At 56.5% G+C, this 20,812-nt stretch overlaps 1 protein-coding gene and 1 non-coding gene across 2 annotated transcripts in view; one reads left to right on the top strand and one right to left on the bottom strand.

Moving 5' to 3' along the window:
- The window catches only part of SCN5A (sodium voltage-gated channel alpha subunit 5), a 104,360-nt gene that overhangs the window by 74,670 nt on the left and 8,878 nt on the right, over positions 1 to 20,812 (bottom strand). Inside the window, 4 exon segments of the mRNA XM_006161350.2 lie at positions 486 to 614; positions 1,872 to 1,961; positions 9,999 to 10,117; positions 11,893 to 12,218. Coding sequence (XP_006161412.1) covers positions 486 to 614; positions 1,872 to 1,961; positions 9,999 to 10,117; positions 11,893 to 12,165 — 611 coding nt within the window. The 5' untranslated portion in view covers positions 12,166 to 12,218.
- LOC114004533 (U7 small nuclear RNA) lies at positions 5,530 to 5,591 on the top strand. Its single transcript, XR_003546667.1, has one exon. It is a non-coding gene; the product is annotated as a U7 small nuclear RNA (small nuclear RNA).

The raw sequence follows: 20,812 nt of genomic DNA, 5'->3' as shown, positions 1-20,812 counted from the left end.
TGCGTGGCTGTCCCCACATCGCCTTCCCAGGCCCCCCCCGCCACTTCTCCAGGTCCCTTCTCCTTCCTGCAGTTTCATCCTCGGTCATTTTGGAATCCAGATCACTGCTGTCAGCGGGCCCGGGATGTGGGGCTGTCAAACTGGCTTCTCTTGGTAGAAAGAGCAGAAGATGCTAAACCAGCATCTTCATGACGTGCCTTGAGCACAGCCGGCCACGGGGCCACAGAGGAGCCAGGAGACCTGACCCTGCAGGCTGCCCGGGCTGCCGTGGCCCTGCCTCACCCCGCCGTGATGAGCTGAGAGCCACCACCTATCTCTCTCTGCCATAGCAGCAGAGAGGCTGCTCTGAAGCCCGCGGCCAGAGCTGTGCGTGGACTCAGGAGAAAAGGCGAGAAGGTCAGAGGCGGCCAAGGGCCTGGGGTACGGGATGTCCTCCCAGTGAGACCTGGCATGGTACGGCACGGTGCAGCACGTGGGATACTTACGCCATGACAATCACGCTGAAGTCCAGCCAGTTCCACGGGTCCCGAAGGAAGGTGAAAGCGTGCAGGCAGAAGCCTCGAGCCAGAATCTTGACCAACGATTCAAAGGTATAAATGGCAGTGAAAGTGTACCTGGAAGAGAAGCCCGCGGGGTTCCCCCACAGGCTGTGAGCTCCATGCAGCACCCCAGCAGGGGGCCGTCCGGCCAGGCTGTCAGAGAGCGCCACGGCAGAGTGGCTGATGGGGACTGGAGCCCTGAACGTCTAATCCCTCTTCCCGGGTGCCTGCCACGTGCCCATCTGAACCTGATGTTCTCTCTGGGTTGTCCTGGCATAAGAACACCCCCTTATCTACGCCTCCCCCAGGCACACGGTGGTCACCATGTGCCGTGGGACAGCGTGCCAGGTGGGGTCACCTCCTCTCACCCACGTTCGTGGGTCCTTGGCGACTGGCCACGAGTGTGATCCACCCTCAACTCCCCAAGCACAGGGGAGGCCAGCTGTCCACCGCAGGCTGGCAGGGGTATTGCTGTTATAACGCATGAGGCTGGGTGGGAGGCTGTTCTCTCTGCCGGGGGCAGCCAGAGGAATCCCAGAGGCCTCCAGGGCTGGGATGGAAGCGGGCCCTATCCTTGGTCTCAGGGCCACAGAGCACAGTCCTGGCTCCGATAGGGCTGCTGTGTCCTGCATGAACAGGGACCAGGCAGATGCTCCAAGAGGCTGATCCACATCCTGTCGCTCTGAGAACAGGGGCTCAGCGCAGTGAGGACCTGACAAGACTGCTTGGGAAGGGACTTCCCTTTGAGAAAAAAGCCCAGAGCATCTGTGCAACTGATTCCAAGAGGCAGGACCAGCGGGAAAGACAGCGGAGGGCGGTACTGAAGCGGGGCGCGCCTGGGCCGACCCTGGGCTGCTGCTCCTCCCAGCTACAAAATAGGACAGTCACTTCTCTCGTTTTCCGTCTCCTCGTGTGTCAGGTGGGGACAGTGGCTGTACGGCTTATGGAGCAGCCATGAGACTAGAGAAGACGGTGTTTACTGTTTTCATGACAGTGCCTGGCACACGCTGAGTGCTCGATAGTCATCGTTATTGTCCCAGAGCCTCCTCCGCTGTCATCAGCCCTCTCCAAGGGGGACGGGGGAAGCCCTCCACTTGGCCAGTCTGGATGGTTCTGCCCCCTGAGGGCACTGCTTAAAGCAAGAACTTGACATGACTGGGAAGGGCAGAGAGGGCAGAGGCTGAGCCAAGGAGGCCTGCCCTTCCTCGCCCTATGCCAGGTGGGTGAGTCCCTGGGCCTGCACAGAGCCCTCGTCTTGGGTGACTGGAGGCCACACATGGAAAGGACAGGATGGACGGGGCCGGCGGGAGGCCGGGCTCTGCAGATACTCACTCGACATACTTGGTCCAGGGCGGAGGCTCGTGCTGGGCCATGAACACGCAGTTGGTCAGGATGGTGCACATGATAAGCATGCTGAAGAGCGTGCACGGGGTCAAGGAACACCACCAGCGGCGGCCGGCCTGCCTCTCACCAGATGCCCTGGCCCCGGGGTCTTCACTGCCAGGCCAGTGCTGCAGATCAGCGAGAGGCTCCCAGGAGACACACCAGGGCTGTGCCCAGTCCATGCCAACCCCTCTCCACCGAGCCTGTCTGTGCCCCTCCCTGACACTGGCAGCTGCACCTGGTCCTCTCTGCAGCCCCTAACAGGCATGGACCCCTAAAACCATACTTTAGCTGGGCTCCCTGTGGGGTTCAGCAAGGAGGGAAGGGTGACCCTAAAGGGTCCTGTCCCCATTGGAGGGAGGCCAACCTCCTCCCCAGGGGATTAGAAGGCCAGGGTGATGGGCCTGAGCATCCTCCCCCGCTCTTAGGACAGCAGCCCAGGCCGCTGACCCTGGGAAGGCCGACAACTGCGTCTTTGGCTGCTTCCTGCCTCTGCGACTGCTCTGCACTCTTCCTCTGCTCTGCCTGGTAAATGCCTTGTCACCCTCAGGAGCACCCCCAGCAGGCTGTCCCCATGCCCCTGCAGCCTGCCTGGCATCTTTGCTGCCACCTCTGCACCCCCAGGGCATTGGGCATCTTCTAGTGGTGACAGCTCACTGATGGCGATGTCATCACTCTTCCCACCTAAAGGGGAGCTCTTCAGGTGCTAGGACTGTGTCGTAGGCACCTCTGGTGGTCCTTGGCCTTGAGCTGAACTGCCCCGTGCCTTGTCTAATCTGCAATTCTTTGGCTAGAAGGCCCAGCTGTTGCTTCAGGCTGGATGAAGCTCTGAAAGTCTCCCTCCACCCTCTCCCTCACTTCTGCAAGCTCTGCAGGGGAGTGAGGGGCAGACCCTGGGCCTCCTGCAGGCAGGCACCCCAGGAGGCCTGGCTTGGAGCAGGGGCATATTTCTACCCTCATGAATCCTCTCTCCAGCTAAGAGCTGTTGAGCTTCCCACTCCCCGTGGTGGCTCCCAGGCTCACACCACACCCCAGACTCAGCCCCGCATGTACAGCTGCCAAGCACTGATGCCAAAGGCCGCCCTGCAGCTGCAGTAATTGACCAAGAGGGCTGCCTCTTTCCTCCCCAGCCCAGCTCCACCTCGTCTGACAGGGAAGCCGATGCAGGCAGATCTGAGACCAGACTGAGCTGAGGTGCAGGCTGCCCCAGCTGGGAAATCAGGGGAGGCCTCTCAAGGAACCTAACCAGAGATGCCCTCCATGCCTCCTATCATCCTTCTGGGAAAACCAGGCAACTATAGCCCAGACTCAGCCTCCAGTTCATGATTAACTCCCCGGTTTCTCATTGAAAAGTGAGGCGATCAGGCTTTGGGAGTCCCCCTGAATCTAATCAGGAGTGCTCAGGCCTGATGCCGTGGCTCCCGGAAGCCTTGATTTTCCCCTAAAGAGAAAACCTCTTCAGGTACTGGGGTCCCTCTCGGCTTTGGGATCTGTTCCCTCCTCCGCCTGAGCGAAGGGCTCCATGAAGGCCTATCTCCCTCTCGATTTCAAGGGCAAGGTCAGATACTCATCTGAGCACCCCTTCCCCCTGACACACACACACACACACACACACACACACACATACACGCGTGTGCACGCAGGCACACACATACCCCACACCTGGGCTGCATGCCCAAGCTTTCCTCACCAGGCCAACCATTAATTCTGGCCCCACAACCAGCGTTCATGCAACTCCATGGAGCCATGGCTGAGCTGTCGGCTGAGGATCCCAGAAGATTCCTCCAATATACAAATAATGGTGCTAAGAGTGAGTAGCTATTGAGCCCGCCTGGGTCCCAGTCTCTGTTCTCTACCTCCACTACTTAGCTTGATTCTCCCAACGACCCCAGGAGAAGGAAACGTCTCTATTTAGACAAGAAGACTGAGATGCCAAGTGGTTAAACAGAAGGTTACTATGGGAGCAGAACAACGCCCCTCCCACCCCAAAATGACACATCTGAATCCCTGGAAACCAGGAATATACTGATTTGTATGACAGAAGGACCTTGCAGGCAGGTTAAATTAAGGATGTCAAGTTGGACAGAGGATCTTGGGTTACCCAGGTGGGCCCAGTGTACCCTTCTAAGTGAGAGAGGGGAGCAGGAACAACGAGATAGATGCGATTGGCCATGGCTGGCTATGAAGACGGCGGGGGCCAGGGGCCAAAGAACGAGGACAACCTCCAGAAACCGGAAAAAGATAAGAAATGGATTCTAGAGCTCCCACGAATGAATGCAGCCGGCTGATTTTTTTTTTTTTTTAAGGTTTTGGCCATAGGGTACATGCACTCCAGAAAGAGAGAAACTGAGGGAAAGTGAGAAATCACCCACCAGGAGGATGGCCACACCACAATCCCTTCTCCTCTATTCTCCTCTCAGAATTTTGGGCATGCATGCACACAGGCCCGGTGTGATATTCAAGTCCCCAGGTCCAGGATTGAACCCACAGTTGGTCATGTGGGAGTCCAGCACCTTAACCACCACACTACCTGCAGATATCTGAATGTCAACCCGGTCAGGATAATTTTCGGAGCCTGACTTCCAGAACTGTAAGAACATCCCTCGGTGGTGTTTAAAGCTGGTAGGTTAGTGGCAGGTTGTTACAGCAGCCAGAAGAAATAGCTGCAGGGGCACAGCTGGTTGACAGCACAGGCAGACCCGAGTCCCAGCTGCCCCCACCTGGTCCTGGCCCCAGGTCGCCTGCTGTGCCACCTCTGCACCCCACTTCAAAGGCCTCCAAACTAGGGGCCCGTGTGAGCCACGCTGCTTCAGGCCCTCACCTGCCAAGCAGGTGTGCTCTTCCACACCTGGCCTCTGCCACCAACAGGGCCGAGGAAACCAAACAAGGCAACAGGTTCCATTAAAGGCGAGGACCAGCACACAGGAAAGAAAATGACATTATGTGTGGTTTTTAAGAGCAAACCTCCCCTGAGCAGGTGTATCTGGCTCTTCGTGGGAAGTGAGGAGTCATGTTCCTGAGAACACTCCAAGATGGGATGTTTTGAGAAACTGGACATGCCTCTGACTGGGCTAGGCAGGAAGGCTTCCTGGAGGAGACGTTCAGACAGGCACCAAAGGCTGGCTTGGGTTCCTCTGGCAATCAGTCAGCCCCACTGGTCAGGATGAGGCAGGGTGGACTGCTCTCTGTAGGTCTCCCCGCCGGGCCCTCTCAGCACTGGGTGGACCCATGGCTCTGTGCAGAGTGGAGAAAAGGCCTGTCTGCTGAGAGCAGGAGGGCAGGCAGGCTGGCCTGGGCAGGGGACACAGGGACGAGCCAGTACACACAGCCTTTCTGCACCTGGCGCCTGGGCCCCAAGTCCCACAGAGTCCAGTGATGGGAGCAGCCTGCCCCAGTGTTGTCTTTTCCAGCTAAGGGAGGCCACTTGTCTGTCACGTGACTACTCAAAACCTTTCATTGTGGGGCAGCAGGTGGTGTAGTGGTTAAGGGCGCTGGACTTCCACATGGTCGACCACGGTTTGAGTTCCAGACTTGGTGGTTTGCTTTCTCACTTTCCCTCTCTCTCTCTTACTCTGTCCCTCTCTGGTCAAAGTAAAATAAATAAATCCAGTGTTATAGCTCTTTTAGAATTTGTCTAGCAGGTTTTCCAGTTTTTACTGGGAAGTCCCTCCTGCCAAAAAATAGTAAAATAAATAAACGAAGTCAAATAAAATAATTCTTTTTTAAAAAAATACCTAGTTGGGGGACCAGCAGTTAGCGTAATGGCTATGTTGCTGGACTCCCACGTAGTCGACCGTGGCTTAAAGTCACGCCGGGCGCGTGTGCATGCATGCCCAAGATCCTGAGAATGGAGGAGAAGGGATTGCAGTGTGGCCATCCCCCCTGGGGGGTTATTTCTCGCTTTCTGTCTCTCTGTCTCTTTCTGTCTTTCTGGCAAGTGCACACACCCTGTAGCGAAAACCTCTGCAAAAAAAAAAAGAAAAAAAAATATTCCTAGTTGGCTACCCTGGCCTTGAGGATAGGACACTAGTCTGTCATTCCTGCCTGTGTGTGGGCGTGTATGTGTCCCCAAGTGTCTGTCATTCCTGTGTGCATGTGTCCCCATGGTCTGTCATTCCTGTGTGTGCATGTGTCCCCATGTGTCTGTCATTCCTGTGAATATGTGTGTGCATGCTTCCCCATGGTCTGTCATTCCTGCGTATACGTGTGTGTGCATGTGTTCCCATGTGCCTGTACAATAGCTCTTCCTATCCAGACTGAACCCCTAGTCCACATGACTGCCCAAAGAAACCGCAGGTCCTAGAGAGATGAGTCAACCGAACCCCAGGCCAGGACACACCTGTTGTGCACTGCCTGCTAGTTTCAGGGTGACGATCGAGCTGGCTCCTTGTGTGGGCAGAGTGAAGGCCAGCCCTCCAGGCCCGATCTCAGCTGAACGTCTTCAATCCTGTCGTGTCATTGTCCTCAAACACCCACTCCCAGTCTCATGATTAAAATACCAGCAAGGACTGTCGGCATGGGTCGTGAGGGATGCCTGAAACTCGGGGCTGCGTAAAAATACAGATCCCAGGGCCTCAAAACGTCCCAGAGAGAAGGGAATTAACTGTGGGGGTCATTTTCATGTATTTGTATTATTAAGTGAAGGGACCTGGGTGCATGTGCACACACACACACACGCACACACGATTTGATTGCCCATTTGAATCCGGTAGAGACACGTGGGAGGGTTTTGTGAACAGATCCTGCGCACCCAGGAAAGCAAAATGCTCCTCGGCATGAATGTGAGGTGCTCTGAATGTGCCTGCAGTGGGATTCGGAGTTCGGTTGGTTTCTTTTATTTAATCCTGGCAGGAACACATTCTGCAGGATTATAACAAAAATACCTAGGAAAAAAATAATTCTCCATACCCATATTTACTTTTTCGGCAACTTCCCAGGGATGCATTGCAAGCACAGAGCAAAAAAGCAAAGCCCAACTGAATTCGTGTGCACTTGCTACGTGTCACTCTTTGGACTCCCGGACAGTCGCCAGCAAGATCTTCTTGCCCATCTTGTCCCCTTTTGAGTTTGTCTTTGCTCCATCTACCCATCCCAAATGGTCTTAGTACAGAATTTTGCACGTGGAGGGGTGCAGTAGCTGTCTGGGTGAATATTAACACTTAGGTGCTGCTTAATTCAACGTTTGAAATCTGACTTCATTAGAAATGCACAGTGACTGCTGATGGGCACAGGATTCTGTTTGGGATGATGAAAATGTTCTAGAAGCACGTAGTGGGAACAGCTTCATAAAGATACTCTGAATGACATGCTTCCAAATGGTAAATGTTATGGTGTGTGACGTATACCTCAATTAGCATGAAAAATGCATAAAGAGCTTGCATAATGGATTTCTAGGCCTTACACTGGTGCTTTTGGGCTGGAAAGGCAAAGCATGTACATTCTTCGCTTCCCAGGGGAGACCGAGGTGGCCCTCGCTTGCGGACTGTCATTTGGAAACCATCGCCCTAGGGCAATGTGTGTACATGGGGACTTCGCCGACCCGGGCTCTGGGATGTCGCTCGAGGCTCAGCAATTCCTACGAGATCCTGGGGATGCTGATGCTCCCGGCATGTGTACCACAGCTGAACGTCCACGGCGCAGCTGGTTTGCTCATAAATCCCACACACCTAGATTCCTCATCCCCCCCCAGAAGTTGTGGCGCCCACTAGGTGGCGCAGTCGAGGGCCAGCAACGTGCTCCCATCCCCAGGCCGCCAGTGTCAAAGAAGCCAAGAAGTCGGGTGTAGGGGTTCGCTGATGCTGAGCACTCCCCTGGGGTGACTGCCCTGCCCTGGGGATGCAGGCTGGCTCAGAGCCCTCGGGCCGGTGGTGCAGGTGAAACTAGTATCTCATGGCCTCATAGCCCCTCCCTCCTCAATGGACCTCTGACCCTGCTGGGGGCTCTAGCGACCCCGCTGTCCCCCTTGCCCACCTGTTTCCCTGGCTTCTCATCCACTCCACAGCCCAACTCAGCCTAGCCCAGCCCAGCACCTTGCAGGAGCCCTGGGGCTGCGTCTGCATCCCTGGAGGCTTGCATGGCTGCCAAACAGTGCTGGGTTGGTTAGATACCTGGAGGAGCAGTCCCAGGTGAGAGGCAGAGGATGCTTGCAGGGAGGCCACGCCCCTGGAGTGAGGCCAGAGACAAGCTCAGAGCAAGAAAAAAGCTTGCACTTCCTGCTGCTGCTGCTGCTGCTGCTGCTGCTGCGCTCCCCAGGCCAGGCGGTCGGCTACGCTCTGGCAGGAATAACCTAGAACTTGTGCGGTGGCCTTATGACTCCCAAGGGGCTATAAAGGTCCAAGGGCCAGGACTGGGCCCTGCTCAGCTCGATACTCCCAGTGGGGCCAGCAAAAGGCCTAGTCTTTACAGGGAGCTCTGGACCAGCTGCAGAATGGCTCGAGAGAAAATCTGGAACCACTCTTGCTGCATGGTGAAAGATGTAGCTGCACATGGCAGGCTGTCTCTTAATACGGCCCCGCCCGCAGTGTCTGCCTCACCTTAGAGACCAACCTGCTGCCGCGACAGCCCAGACCTGCGTATGGCATGTTCCCTGCACACATGTCTCAAGAACCCCAGAGAAAAGCATGCGTGAGCTGGAGGAGGGGAGAGAGAGGCGAGTGGTTGAATGGATGCATCTTACCGTGCGACTGCATACAGGTGACAAACGCAGTGCCGAGTCCTCCTGGAAGCCCCTGGAGTAGGGTTGGGCACTGGGGTACAGGGAGGGGCCAAGTGGAGCCTAAAAGCAGCACTCCCAGCCCTGCCTCGGCAGGAAAAGCCCTGAGCTGCCAGCCTCAGTCCTGGCTACTCAGGCCCTCACTAGGCAGCTGGGCTCCTGCTCCTGCCCAGAGGGGATCTTTGGCTTCAGAAAAGGGGCTGACAGGGACCCTGGGGGTGTCTGAAGGGCCACCGGCAGTCACACTGCTGAGCTCAGCAGCATGGCTTAGGTCAAGAGCCGTCTACACAACGCCCTGGCCAAAGCAAGGCTGCCCAGTCCTAGAGAGTGAGATACTGACGCTTCGGACTCTGTGGCCAATACTGTCCTCCATCCATGGCTCCACCACTGGACCCTTCTCTGAGTGCCCGAGGACAGGTGTGGTTAGGCCCTGGTGCCCCATCCCACCTGCTGCCTCAGCGAGGCCCTCTTGGGCCCCTTCTTCTACCACATGGCTCCCTGAGCTCTCCTGCACAGGCTGGAGCTGTTTCAGGCTGTGGTTTATATAATTTAATGCTAACCAGAGTTCTCTGAGATACTCGGAAACTGCAAACATTTTGTCAACACCTAATCAGAAGCAAGTGTTGCCTCCCTCGAAAGATGCCCACGTGTGAATCCAATGCAGGCCTCTTTGTTGGGAAATGGTTTTTTCCTTGGCTGAGCCCCGCCGACCGGCTGGAAGGTCCCTGCGAAGGGGTGAGGTGTACAAGGCCCAGGGATTGTGGGGGGAGGAGCCCAGATCAGAAGCAGGGGAATAGGGACAGGCCTCTTTTTTTCTTTTCGTTTTTTTTTTTTTTTTCCCCCTGGGGTTCCTCAGTAGCTTAGCTTCCAGGATGTTTTTCTCCTGAAGAATCAGAGGAGGGTTTCTCAGACTTTCATGTGCCTAAGAATCCTCTTGTTAAAATGCAGGTGTTGGGGGCTGGACAGTGGTGCAGGGGAGAAATACGATGCTATGCAAGGCTGGCCCATGAGAGAGGTTTCCGGTTCAGTTCCAGAGACCTCTCTGAGGAGGCCCATGATCTGGGGCTGGCTAAGGCTGGTGGTGGCTCACAGCTTTGAGACCCTGTTGGGGGAAGTCTCTCCCCAGACTCCCCTTGGAAGAAATAAATAAATAAGAACAACAACAATGCTGACTCAGCATTGGGGTAGGGCAGGGGTTCTGCATTTCTGGCCTGCTGGCTGGTCCCAGGATCAGAGGAGATCTGCACCACCCTCAGCCCTACACTAGGATGGGCCGGGTGGGGTGGGGTAGAGGCAGTTCCCAGTGTTCTCCTCTGCAGTGGGGACTCCGGGCACACACAGCAGGGATTAACCATGAAGGATATGAATGAACCAGGATCTTCACAGCTGCTCTCCGGACAGGGTGGAAGGGACTGAGGATGTACAAGGCGTTGGTGGCACTGAACCGGAAGATGGTCTTGCCTTTATTCAGCACAATGAAGGTCTGTGGACAGAGAGTGCTGTTAGGTCCGGGGAGGCGGCCCCACGTCCCTGCGCAGAGAGCCTTTGGGGGACAGCTGTTGGCTCGGAGCCCTAGGGCCTTGGCTGAAGGGTGGGGAGGGAGGATGAAAGGGCACTGAGGAAGGAGCCAGGGAAGGGAGACAGCCAGCAGAGTCATCAGGTCAGTGAACCCTCTCTGCCTTGCCCATGGGAGAATCGGGCAAGGTCTACTCTAGGGCACTGTCAGGTTGGTTGAGCTCTAGTTTAACTTCCAAATTACAGATGCAACAAGAACGGGCCTGTCACATCCTCACCCAGCTGCTGTCACAGGGGTGCGACCCCCTTCCCTACTCCCGTGGCTGACTCTGTCCTGCCGTGCCAGCGTCCACCAGGTTCACTGGGAGGAAGGGCAATGGCGGGAGAGGCTTGTGGGTAGAGAAGAAAAGGAAAACACAGACGCTGGAGTCCAGGGCGAGGTCAGCCTCACCCTATGCCAGAGGAGACACCCAGGTGTCCCCGCTTCAGAGGGAGGTCGGCAGCAGCCCTAGGTGGACACCCTGAGCTTCAGCAGACCCTGTCTCCTTGGCACAGAGGACATGGAAGTGGACAATGCGTGCTGGGATCCGAACCATGTGCATATTGGGGGGGCTTTGGGCTAAAAGCAGCTGGAGGACAGCAGTCTCTGTCACCCGCCCAGGCACAGCACCGGGGTCTTGCAGCTCCAAGCACTGGGCTGGTGGGACAAGGTTCTACTGACTGGGCTGGGGAGACGGGTTGACCAGATGGCTTAGGACCGGCAGAGCTGCCCTGGGGCCTTCATCACCCACAGGGCTGCAGGCAGCGAGGCCAGGGACCAGCAAGGGAGGCAGCAGCAGGTGAGAGGCCAGAATCTACCAGGTGCCTCTGTCCAAACACTCTGGACTCACAGACAGAAATGGTGCCCTTGACTCCCCCAGGCTCAACTGCTACCAGCTCCACAAGGCCCATCCCAGCCCTGGCCCCACCTTCAGACACGTCCACCTGCCGTGGCTCCTGCCTGTCCTAATCACTCACTCCAACCTAATCCCCATTCACCTCTCACCACAACCTTGACTCACAACCGTGGCCGCCTCAACCCCATCCCCAGTTCTTACTTCCAGTCTGACCAACCACGACCTAAGGCCACCCGCCCTGATGAATCCCAACTTCTGGTTTGACTCTGACCCTAACTAAGGCAAGGCAGTGGGGGCAGCCAGTGGGAGGCCAGGCCCCTGTAGGAGCTCTGTGTGCCAATGGTCCAGCCAGCGACAGGGCTGGGGCACGTGGTCCCGGGAGAAGAAGCCAGGCCAGGGGACCCAAGTGGGGGTGTTTACCTCCTGGGGAGGAGCTGTGCTGGGAGGAAGCCTGAGTCACCCTACCCTAGTGGACAAATGTGACTTCCTCTGCCTACCCCTTGGGGAGATGAGGCAGAACAACCCTTGTCGGGAGAGGGCACCACAGGCCGTGTGCTGGGGCCCAAATTCAAACTCGACTCCAATTCGCACACAGTCCAAGGGACAGGGAGGAGGCCTCCTGAGGTGACAACATCATCAGGGACAGTTCCTGAAGACATGTTCCACAAGAAGACTGTCCTCTGTCTTCACAGCACCAAGCCAGACTCTCAGGCTGGGTAATTCCTACCTGAGAGTCCTTCCAAATTAAGGTGATTGGAATATGGACCACCAGTGACTCATCCCCCCAGAGCCCAGACGGGGCAGGGGGGTGTATGGAAGGGTAGGAGGATGGGGGGACAGCAATGACCTTTTGGGTGCTGTAGAAAGGGTCCAGGTCCTCCAGGGGCTCCCCGATGAGCTCTCGGGGAGGATTCCCATAAAGATCCGGCAGTTTTTTAGACGCCTGCAGGTCCAGCTGGGGCCGGAGCGCCTCCTCCTCGGGCAGCCCCTCCCGGCTCTCCTGCAGGGTGGCCGTGCCACGGGCTTGCTTCTCCGCCATGCGCTTCTCGATGGCCTCCAGGGACTCCCGTGTGAACCTGCGGAAGCTGCTGGTGCCCCGAGGTAACAGGAAGTTTGCCATCTTCTCATCCTGCTTCCGAGGCACGGGCTCTCCTCACGCTGCCTGTGGGGGAGCTGGGAGACACAGACCACGGGCCTGAGGCCATGCCAGGGCCAGAGGGCAACGGCTGGGCTGGTGGAGAACAGATGGTCTGCACACACACCCTGGACCCAGGTTGCTGAGCAGTTCACAGGTCGGCCTGGTCAGGTCGGCAGTGGCCTGGGCAAACCCTGGGTTCCTGGAGTCCAGAGTGATGTCGGCCTCACCCTATGCCAGAGGGAACTCCCTAGTGTGGGCACCAGAGCCCTCCAGGGCATGGGCCATGGCTGGGGATCTGCAGGGAGGTGACCCTCTCTCTTCCACCCTCCACATCTCTGAACGCGAGCTGGCCCGGGTGCCTGTGTCGTGAGAACACCCTCATTCTGCCGGTCTACAAGGAGGAAGCACTTGCTGTCCCTTAACTGTCATCAGTTGAGACAGTCCCCAACCGCTGCCTGCACACCCCAGGCCGAGGAGGGATGCTCAGTGGGGCAGGGATGGGACCTGCCATCTTTTTTTTTTTTTGGAGAGGTTTTTGCTATAGGGTGCATGCACTCGCCAGACAGACAGAGAGAGACAGAGAGACAGAAAGCAAGAAATCACCCCCCAGGGGGAATGGCCACACCGCAATCCCTTCTCCTCCATTCTCCTCTCGGGATCTCGGGCACGCACGCACACGCGCCCGGCGTGAGTTTTAAGCCACCGGGTCCAGGACTCGAACCGCAGTCGACTACGTGGGAGTCCAGTGACATAGCCATTATGCTGACTGCTGGCCCTGTGGACCTGCCATCTTCTTTTCCCAGGTCCCTGACAGGGCTGGCCCTGAACAACTGAATGACTGAAGAAATGATGGATTGTCGATGAGCAGTCCAGACACCTGAAGGCACCAAGCTCTGCCCCTCCTCTAAGCCTCTCAGTACTAGAGGAAATCCTGGAGCCCTCTGGAGGGTGGTGTCCAAACCCAGGCCACATTCCTAGCCTGAGCAGGGCCAGAGGGTGGAGGATATGCTGGGCAGTCGCCCCACAGCACGTGGGGGAGGGAGCCCTGACTCCCTCGGGGCACAGGTGTTGTCCGTTGATGGGATGCCTGTCTGCCGCCCAAGACCCAGGAAAATCCTGTGGGGTTCTGGAGACAGCTGGGTAACGACTCTGGAGCCGTCATCCAGATGTTAGCACCCCATGTACGCAGAGTGACAGAGAAGATCACAGACGAACCCCCAGGCTGCACTAATGCTGACGGGGCATCCCTGGCTCCACACACCGCTCCCTGCTCCCTTCCCCCCCCAATGGGAACACGGGAAGGCTGATCCCAAGTGACAGCAGGACCGGAAAACGGTGACCACTCAACAACTAGGACATTCAGTCTGCACATGCATGTGACACCGAACCGGGAGAATGTGGCCCCTGGTGGCCTCAAACGATCCAGAGCCGATGACACGGAGGCAGAGGAATGCACGCCCGATGGCCTCACCAGGACAGGATGTGGTCTGAACTGCTCCTGGCGGGGACACCGAGCCAGGAGGCCGTGTCGATAATTGCCACATCAAACCCAGGAATGGCCGGGCAGCAGCTCAAGGCAGCAGGACGGACACCTGTCAGAGATGTCTGCCAGTCCCTGTCCGTTAAGCAGGCTTTGCCTTGATCTTACTCCTGAAAAACGTCACCAATGACCCGGACGAGCCACTGCGGCATCGACCCCCTCTGATCCCCTGCTGTGAGCACCGAGGGCAGCCGCAAAGCGGGCACCTGGCCAAGTGACAGGTACACAGTACGCAAACACAGCGAGCCAGGCCTCCAAAGGGCACCTCTGGTCCCCGCGGAACTCCGCACAGACTGTGCGAAGCGGGGTAGGGCAGGGGTTAAGAGTCACCCCATCCTCCACGTCTTGTTTCATTCAAAGTAAAGTTACAGGAACATCTTTGTTAACAATAACTAGTGAGAGAGTAGGCTCCCACTTTACAGAAGATCCCCTGTCTACCTTACATCTTTGAGGGAAGAGAGAGGAAGAGAGAGAGACTTAGAATACTCATCACTGAATGTAAATGGTGATTTTTTTCCCCTAGCTGACGGAAATGTAATTTAAAACTCCCTTCTTTGTATTTTTCTTCACTGCTTGAATTCATCGTGATGAGTTTTATAAAATCAATATAGTCCTTATTCTTTTTATTAAAATAAAAAAAAGGAAAGAAAGAAAGAAAAAGAGGAAAGGACAGCCCGGATGACAGCAGCCCCTTACAGGACAACCCTCTCCGCTGTGAGCAATCACTACCGCTGTAAATTGGGAAGCCACCTCTTTTGCTTGGAATTATTTCCTAAAAATAGCGTTCTCTGTGTCTCACTGTATCCATCTGTGTCCACACGCCTGCCTGCAAGGGTTCTGGAGACACGTGTACGCCCATGGACCTGCAGAGGCTCTCTGGGATACACTGACGTGTGTGTGTGTGTGTGTGTTCAGGTTTGCACCTGCACACACGTCTGTTCCAGTAAAGGTGTGTTTTTAGTTTGGACTGAATTAAAACGATTGGTGCAGATAGGTGCACAGAAGCGTACGAGGTGGATGAACTACACCTGGGCATACCTGGGAACCAGCACCCAGATGGATATTGGACCTGGTCCCCCAGGCAGGGGCTTCCCCTAGTCCGTCCCAAGGGTAACCACTCCCCTGACTGCTCACAATGTAGACAGGTTTTGGCTGTTCAGGGCTTCTTAACAGACCCCTTGGAGGATGGAGAAAAAATTCAGAGGAGAAATTGCCATGTCCTTCTCCTTAACCTCTAATTCCAATTTAGCATTCCCAGCGATTATGGACACAGGCAGCAAAACGGAGGTGTTAGCAGTACCCGTGCCCGAATGCGACTGCAGGTATTTCCCTGTTCTGGTACAGGAGGATCTCAAATATCATTAATGCTTGTCGCTACTTCACATTCACAGTGCTTAGACCTGCCACTAGGTCTTATTTAAAACATGAATGAAGAAGTGCATACACTAATAAAAACTGATTTCCAAGGGTTCTGATAGCTCTATTTCAATACATTTGGTTTCTTTTCAAATTTTATGTATTTTATTTTGTCTTGAAAATAGAGGGGTTTTGTCCAACTGGTAGAAAGGCTGAGACCCTGACTTGGTCCCTGTTCAGCTGCTGACCCTGAGGCCTTACTTCTGCACCTCAGTGTCCTCGCCAGGATTCTCTAACACTCTGTGTTTCCTACACAGTGGGATTGGGCCTCTGGCTTGAACTCACCTGGGATCTGCACCATTTCTGGATGGGGGTGGAGAACGGCACTGAAGACTCCCCCAGAAGAAAGCTTGGACTTGGGGCCCCAGCCTGCCCACCCTAGGACCTAACAATCCATTCTGAGTCCCACAGTAGCCTGGTGGGGAAGGCATTGCAACCTCAAAATCAGGACTCAGGTTCTGGGGGTGGACAGAGAATGGAGGGACAGGGGGCTTGTTTATGTGTCTGAGCACGGCTACACCTTCCCCAGACCCCTGCACCCCAGGCCATAACAACGGGGCCCTGCATGCTATCAAGGGTCTGTTCCGCTGGTCTCTAGCAGAACACCCACACTCTCAGGGCCCCAGCCTGGGAGGAGCACAGGCCACCCAAGGGAGCTGCTGAAACCAGATTCCAGATGAAGTTCCCTGCACCCCAGCAGCCAGGCAGCCTCAGGTTCCAAAGTAAACCAGCCCAGAATGCCCTTTGTCTGGGCCCCTGCAGGCGCTCATGGTGGGCAGGATCAGTTTTCTCCCTTATTCTCTGCCCGCCTGCACCTGGCTCTGGCCCTGCCCTGCCTTCAGGACTCAGGGCCCACACCCTGGAGTGGCCAGGCCTGGCTGAGCCCTGGCTGCGGGGTTTCCAGGGGTGCCAGAGTGAGGGGGTGTGAGGATGCTCTGGACTCGAGTCCAGCCATGCCTCTCGGGTCTCTTTCTGGGGGAAACCCCTCGGCAGGGGGATCCATCTCACGCAGCTCCAGTTTGGGGGTCCACAGCAACTCTCTCCTAGGTGCCAGAACCTCCTGCCTCTGCCGCGCCAGGGGCAGCCACTCCATTGCACCTGCTTCTCCAGCTGCACCGCCCTGCGTTGCCCTCCAGGCCGGCACAGTTCCTTCCAGCTGACCACTCTTCCTGGGCCAGTTTCCCTTGTCCTTTCACCTTCATGCTGGGGACCTCTGTTCCAACCTCCCCAAGTTCATCAGCCTCTGATGACTGGACCCATCTCTCCCCGAGTCCTCCTGGCTCCTAAGAGTTAATGGCAGCAAACTGGGAATCCTCCTCTTCAAGCTGGTTGCTCCTGTCATCCTGTCGTCTGACATTGGCCACAAGCTCCTGCCCCCATCCAATGTCAACTCCGTTATCTCTGCTGCCATGGCCCTGGGACAGGCCTCTTTGCCCCTGCTTGGATCACAGTGGTGCACTGTCACTGCCTTCCAACCCATAGGAGTGCACCCCTCCTCCCCAATGACATAGACATTCCAAATCCTCTTCAAGTCCTGGGCAATGGTGGAGTCACCTCCTCAGGACCCCACCTCCTCTAGGACGGCTTTGTTGATGGCCCACCTACTCACCTTGACCCCCCACCTCTGCACCCCTACCCAGCCCTTGCCCCTTCCTGGTCTTAGACGGTCACTGGCAGTCCTAGGGGATGAGTCTGGTCCCCCTAGACAGGCTGGGAGCCCTCCACAGGGTAGGGACAGGTGCCCTCTCCTCTACCCACTGGACTGTAATACGGTATTCCCACCGAGGCAGGATGCAGTGGGGGAGAATACTGACTGTTCACCCCAGACCCTGGACGCCTCCTTCTGCCTTCTGCATCCTCCCTGACCACGGCATGCGCAGCAGTGCAGTCAGTGGTGGAACAAAAATGCCCACAGCTCAGAGAGCAGCGGGGCGCTGCAGGCTGGGGGACCAAGCTAGGGTATGCATGGGACTGGCCAGGTTATAGCACCAAGGATTCTGTGTCCTCAGCCTGGACAAAGCAGGATAGTGGTCAACCCAGGGGTGAGGAGGGAACGATGCATGTCTCCTCTCCTCCTTGCAGCCCCTCCCTGCCCGCTCCCTTCCTAGGTCCCCAAGGCAGGCACACTCCAGGTCCTGAGTCACTGCTGGCATTTTGGTCGCCTTGGAACCGGAGCCTCTGGAACACAGCATGCAAAGAATATTCTTTGCCATGTAAATTTATGCAAAGCGCTCTGTGGAAGTGGTTCCCAGGCTTCCTAGAAAATCTCTACTGGCTTCCCCTGCCAGGGCGCTCGCTCTATCTCTGCTGCCATGGCCCTGGGACAGGCCTCTTTGCCCCTGCTTGGATCACAGTGGTGCACTGTCACTGCCTTCCAACCCATAGGAGTGCACCCCTCCTCCCCAATGACATAGACATTCCAAATCCTCTTCAAGTCCTGGGCAATGGTGGAGTCACCTCCTCAGGACCCCACCTCCTCTAGGACGGCTTTGTTGATGGCCCACCTACTCACCTTGACCCCCCACCTCTGCACCCCTACCCAGCCCTTGCCCCTTCCTGGTCTTAGACGGTCACTGGCAGTCCTAGGGGATGAGTCTGGTCCCCCTAGACAGGCTGGGAGCCCTCCACAGGGTAGGGACAGGTGCCCTCTCCTCTACCCACTGGACTGTAATACGGTATTCCCACCGAGGCAGGATGCAGTGGGGGAGAATACTGACTGTTCACCCCAGACCCTGGACGCCTCCTTCTGCCTTCTGCATCCTCCCTGACCACGGCATGCGCAGCAGTGCAGTCAGTGGTGGAACAAAAATGCCCACAGCTCAGAGAGCAGCGGGGCGCTGCAGGCTGGGGGACCAAGCTAGGGTATGCATGGGACTGGCCAGGTTATAGCACCAAGGATTCTGTGTCCTCAGCCTGGACAAAGCAGGATAGTGGTCAACCCAGGGGTGAGGAGGGAACGATGCATGTCTCCTCTCCTCCTTGCAGCCCCTCCCTGCCCGCTCCCTTCCTAGGTCCCCAAGGCAGGCACACTCCAGGTCCTGAGTCACTGCTGGCATTTTGGTCGCCTTGGAACCGGAGCCTCTGGAACACAGCATGCAAAGAATATTCTTTGCCATGTAAATTTATGCAAAGCGCTCTGTGGAAGTGGTTCCCAGGCTTCGTAGAAAATCTCTACTGGCTTCCCCTGCCAGGGCGCTCGCTCTAGCCTGCGCCCCAAGCCGGTGACCTCAGGCTGCAGCACGCACCACCCTGGGGCTTGCCGTCCCACCTGTCCCAGCCTCCTGGCACGCCCCTTTGGTCCACCCCTCAATTCTAAAGAGGCTGAGGAGAGGATGGGGGTGCTCTTGAAGCAAGGCTCACAGGGCTCACTCCTTGGCGGCGGAGGTCAGGGCACTGGGGATCCACTGCTCACCTCCTGATCACGCTCCACAGGTGGGCAGGCCTGCCCGCCCAAGACTGACTGACACGCTAAAGAAAGTGTGGGTGCTTCTGTAAGGATGACGCCAGGGTCAGGAGCCTCGGATTAGGGGAAGCTTGGTGAGCTGGAATTGCACCCCAGTGATCCACAGGACCTCAGTTGTTCAGAGAGCTGCGTCTTCTCTCTGGGCCTCCCAATTTCCCAGTTAGGGCTCCCAGTCCTTCCCCCTCCAATACCCCCACCAGAAGGTGTGTCTCTTTCTTCTTGCCAGAGAGACAGAGACAGAAAGAAAGAGGAGAAAGCACCCTTCTAATGGGGGCAAGGTCACATCTCAATCCCTTCTCCATTGCTCCATTATGTCGGGATTCGGGGCACGAACACATTTGCGCCTGCCTTTTCTTAAGCCCCTGGGGTCAGGATTGGAACCGTGTGGTCAGACAAGTGGGATCTGGTTCCCTTAACCACTAGGCCATGGACCAGCTCCCTGATCTTCATTTAAGATGCTTTCATGTCTTCCTTGAGGAGAAGTGATGAACTCACAGACTCACCTTACTAACTGAAGGATTCGGTGACCATTTAATCAGTACCCCGTGTTCGCCGTCCTACCAACGACCCGACACAGAAACTTTTCTTCCCAAGTCAACAGGTGATGGTGGGGAAATGAGGGAAAGCCACCAGGAAAGAGACACAGCTGCACGCAAGAACATTCTCTACCCAGACATGCTGAGACTGACAACGCGGAAACGCCCCGGGTCAGAGAACCTGGTCCTGCCTCCTCCTCTGGATTCCGCACTGGCCTCTCTTTAAGATCTTCTGCTCTCATGTAGCGGGTAGGGCTATGTCTTGGAGGGCAGCTTGTCTAAACAACCCTGGGCCACTTACTTGCCAGGTGTCCTTGGGGTGAGTTCATGAACATTCCTCTACCTCAGTTTTCCTGTCTTTAAAATGGGTTATTTGGCCCCTGTGTGACAGAGCCGTCGTGAGGCACAGACGTACTGACACCTGTACACTGGTGGCACGAAGTGGCCCACGGATGTGCTTACTGTCGTGGTGTTACTGTGTTCATAAGAGATCGGGCTTGGGGCCCTCCCTGCCTGGCTGGCTCCTCCTCGTGTCCCAGTGCACACACGTGTGAAGTCCCACGGCTCCCGCGTCGCACAGGAGAGCGGCTTACGTCCACACTCGCCTCTCCCTCCCGATCTCCCCGAGCAGGGCCTGGTGAATGAATGAACACGTGCTAGATTAACCTCCCTATCGTCCAACCGCAAGCCCACGCTTGCAAGGTCCCTTTCCGGACCTCGGTTTCCCCACTCGGGTGCAAGCAGGGCTCCGGCTCTCCCAGCATTGCCAGGGCCCTGGGAGCTGTTGGTGGATGTCTTAAGTCATCCTTGCAAGGATCCCAGGACCGGGGAGGAGGGGCTGGTTCTCATCTTCACTTTACAGATGGGAAACCTGACACGTGGAGGGATTAAGTAAACCCCAGTGTGTCTGAAGCCCAGCCTGCAGCCTCACCACTGCAGTCGCCTCCTACCTCTGCGGGCAGACAGCTGGGAGGAACAGTCATGGCTCGCTGTGGCCCACCTGCCCGGACCTGTGACCTCCACTCCTAGGCTTAAGGCGCCGTCCTGCTGGCCCCATCGGAGGCTGGTCCTCCTTCTACGAAGAGCAGAGGCTCCCAGGGAGACCTGGCTGCCTTCTGCAACGCCCAGCGTCAGCAGTTTCTCAGGCAGAAACGACTCTCTGGCAAGTTTTTCTCCACGCGCAGGCCCCGTCCAACAGGGCAGCCGCTCAATCACGGCGAGTGACCACTAGGGCTTGGAAGGTGGCTAGCGTGCTGGAGACTGGAGACGCACTGCTGTAAATCACGCCTATGCGGGAAGCACACCAGCGGCGTCGTTCAAAATCCTTAATGTGGGCTACAAGCTCGACAGAGAAGATCCCACTTGATAAAGGCATTAGTGGGTTCAAGTCAATCTTACCTGACTCGTTTTAGTTTTTAACCTGTAGCGGCCAGATCATTAAAAAGCAAACATGTGCCTTCCATGTGACTCACCGTTGTATTTATGTTGGGTGACTCTGCCACGGAGTTCCAGTCACCAGGCCCTAAGTCCTTACAGAACTCCACCTGCTTTGGGACTGAGCCTCAGGCTGGCCTGTGAGGTGGCGGGTGGGGGTGCAGGAGGATCGGGGGACGGGGCTGAAGGAGAGTTGTTCTTGGCAGACCAGAAAGTGACCACCCTGGTTTCTGGAATTGT

This window comes from Tupaia chinensis, unplaced genomic scaffold, assembly GCF_000334495.1.
Source record: "Tupaia chinensis unplaced genomic scaffold, TupChi_1.0 Scaffold138441_1, whole genome shotgun sequence".
Classification (NCBI taxonomy): Eukaryota; Metazoa; Chordata; class Mammalia; order Scandentia; family Tupaiidae; genus Tupaia; species Tupaia belangeri.
The sequence above is the reverse complement of the archived record's forward strand: the minus strand, read 5'-3'. Positions and strand labels throughout refer to the sequence as shown.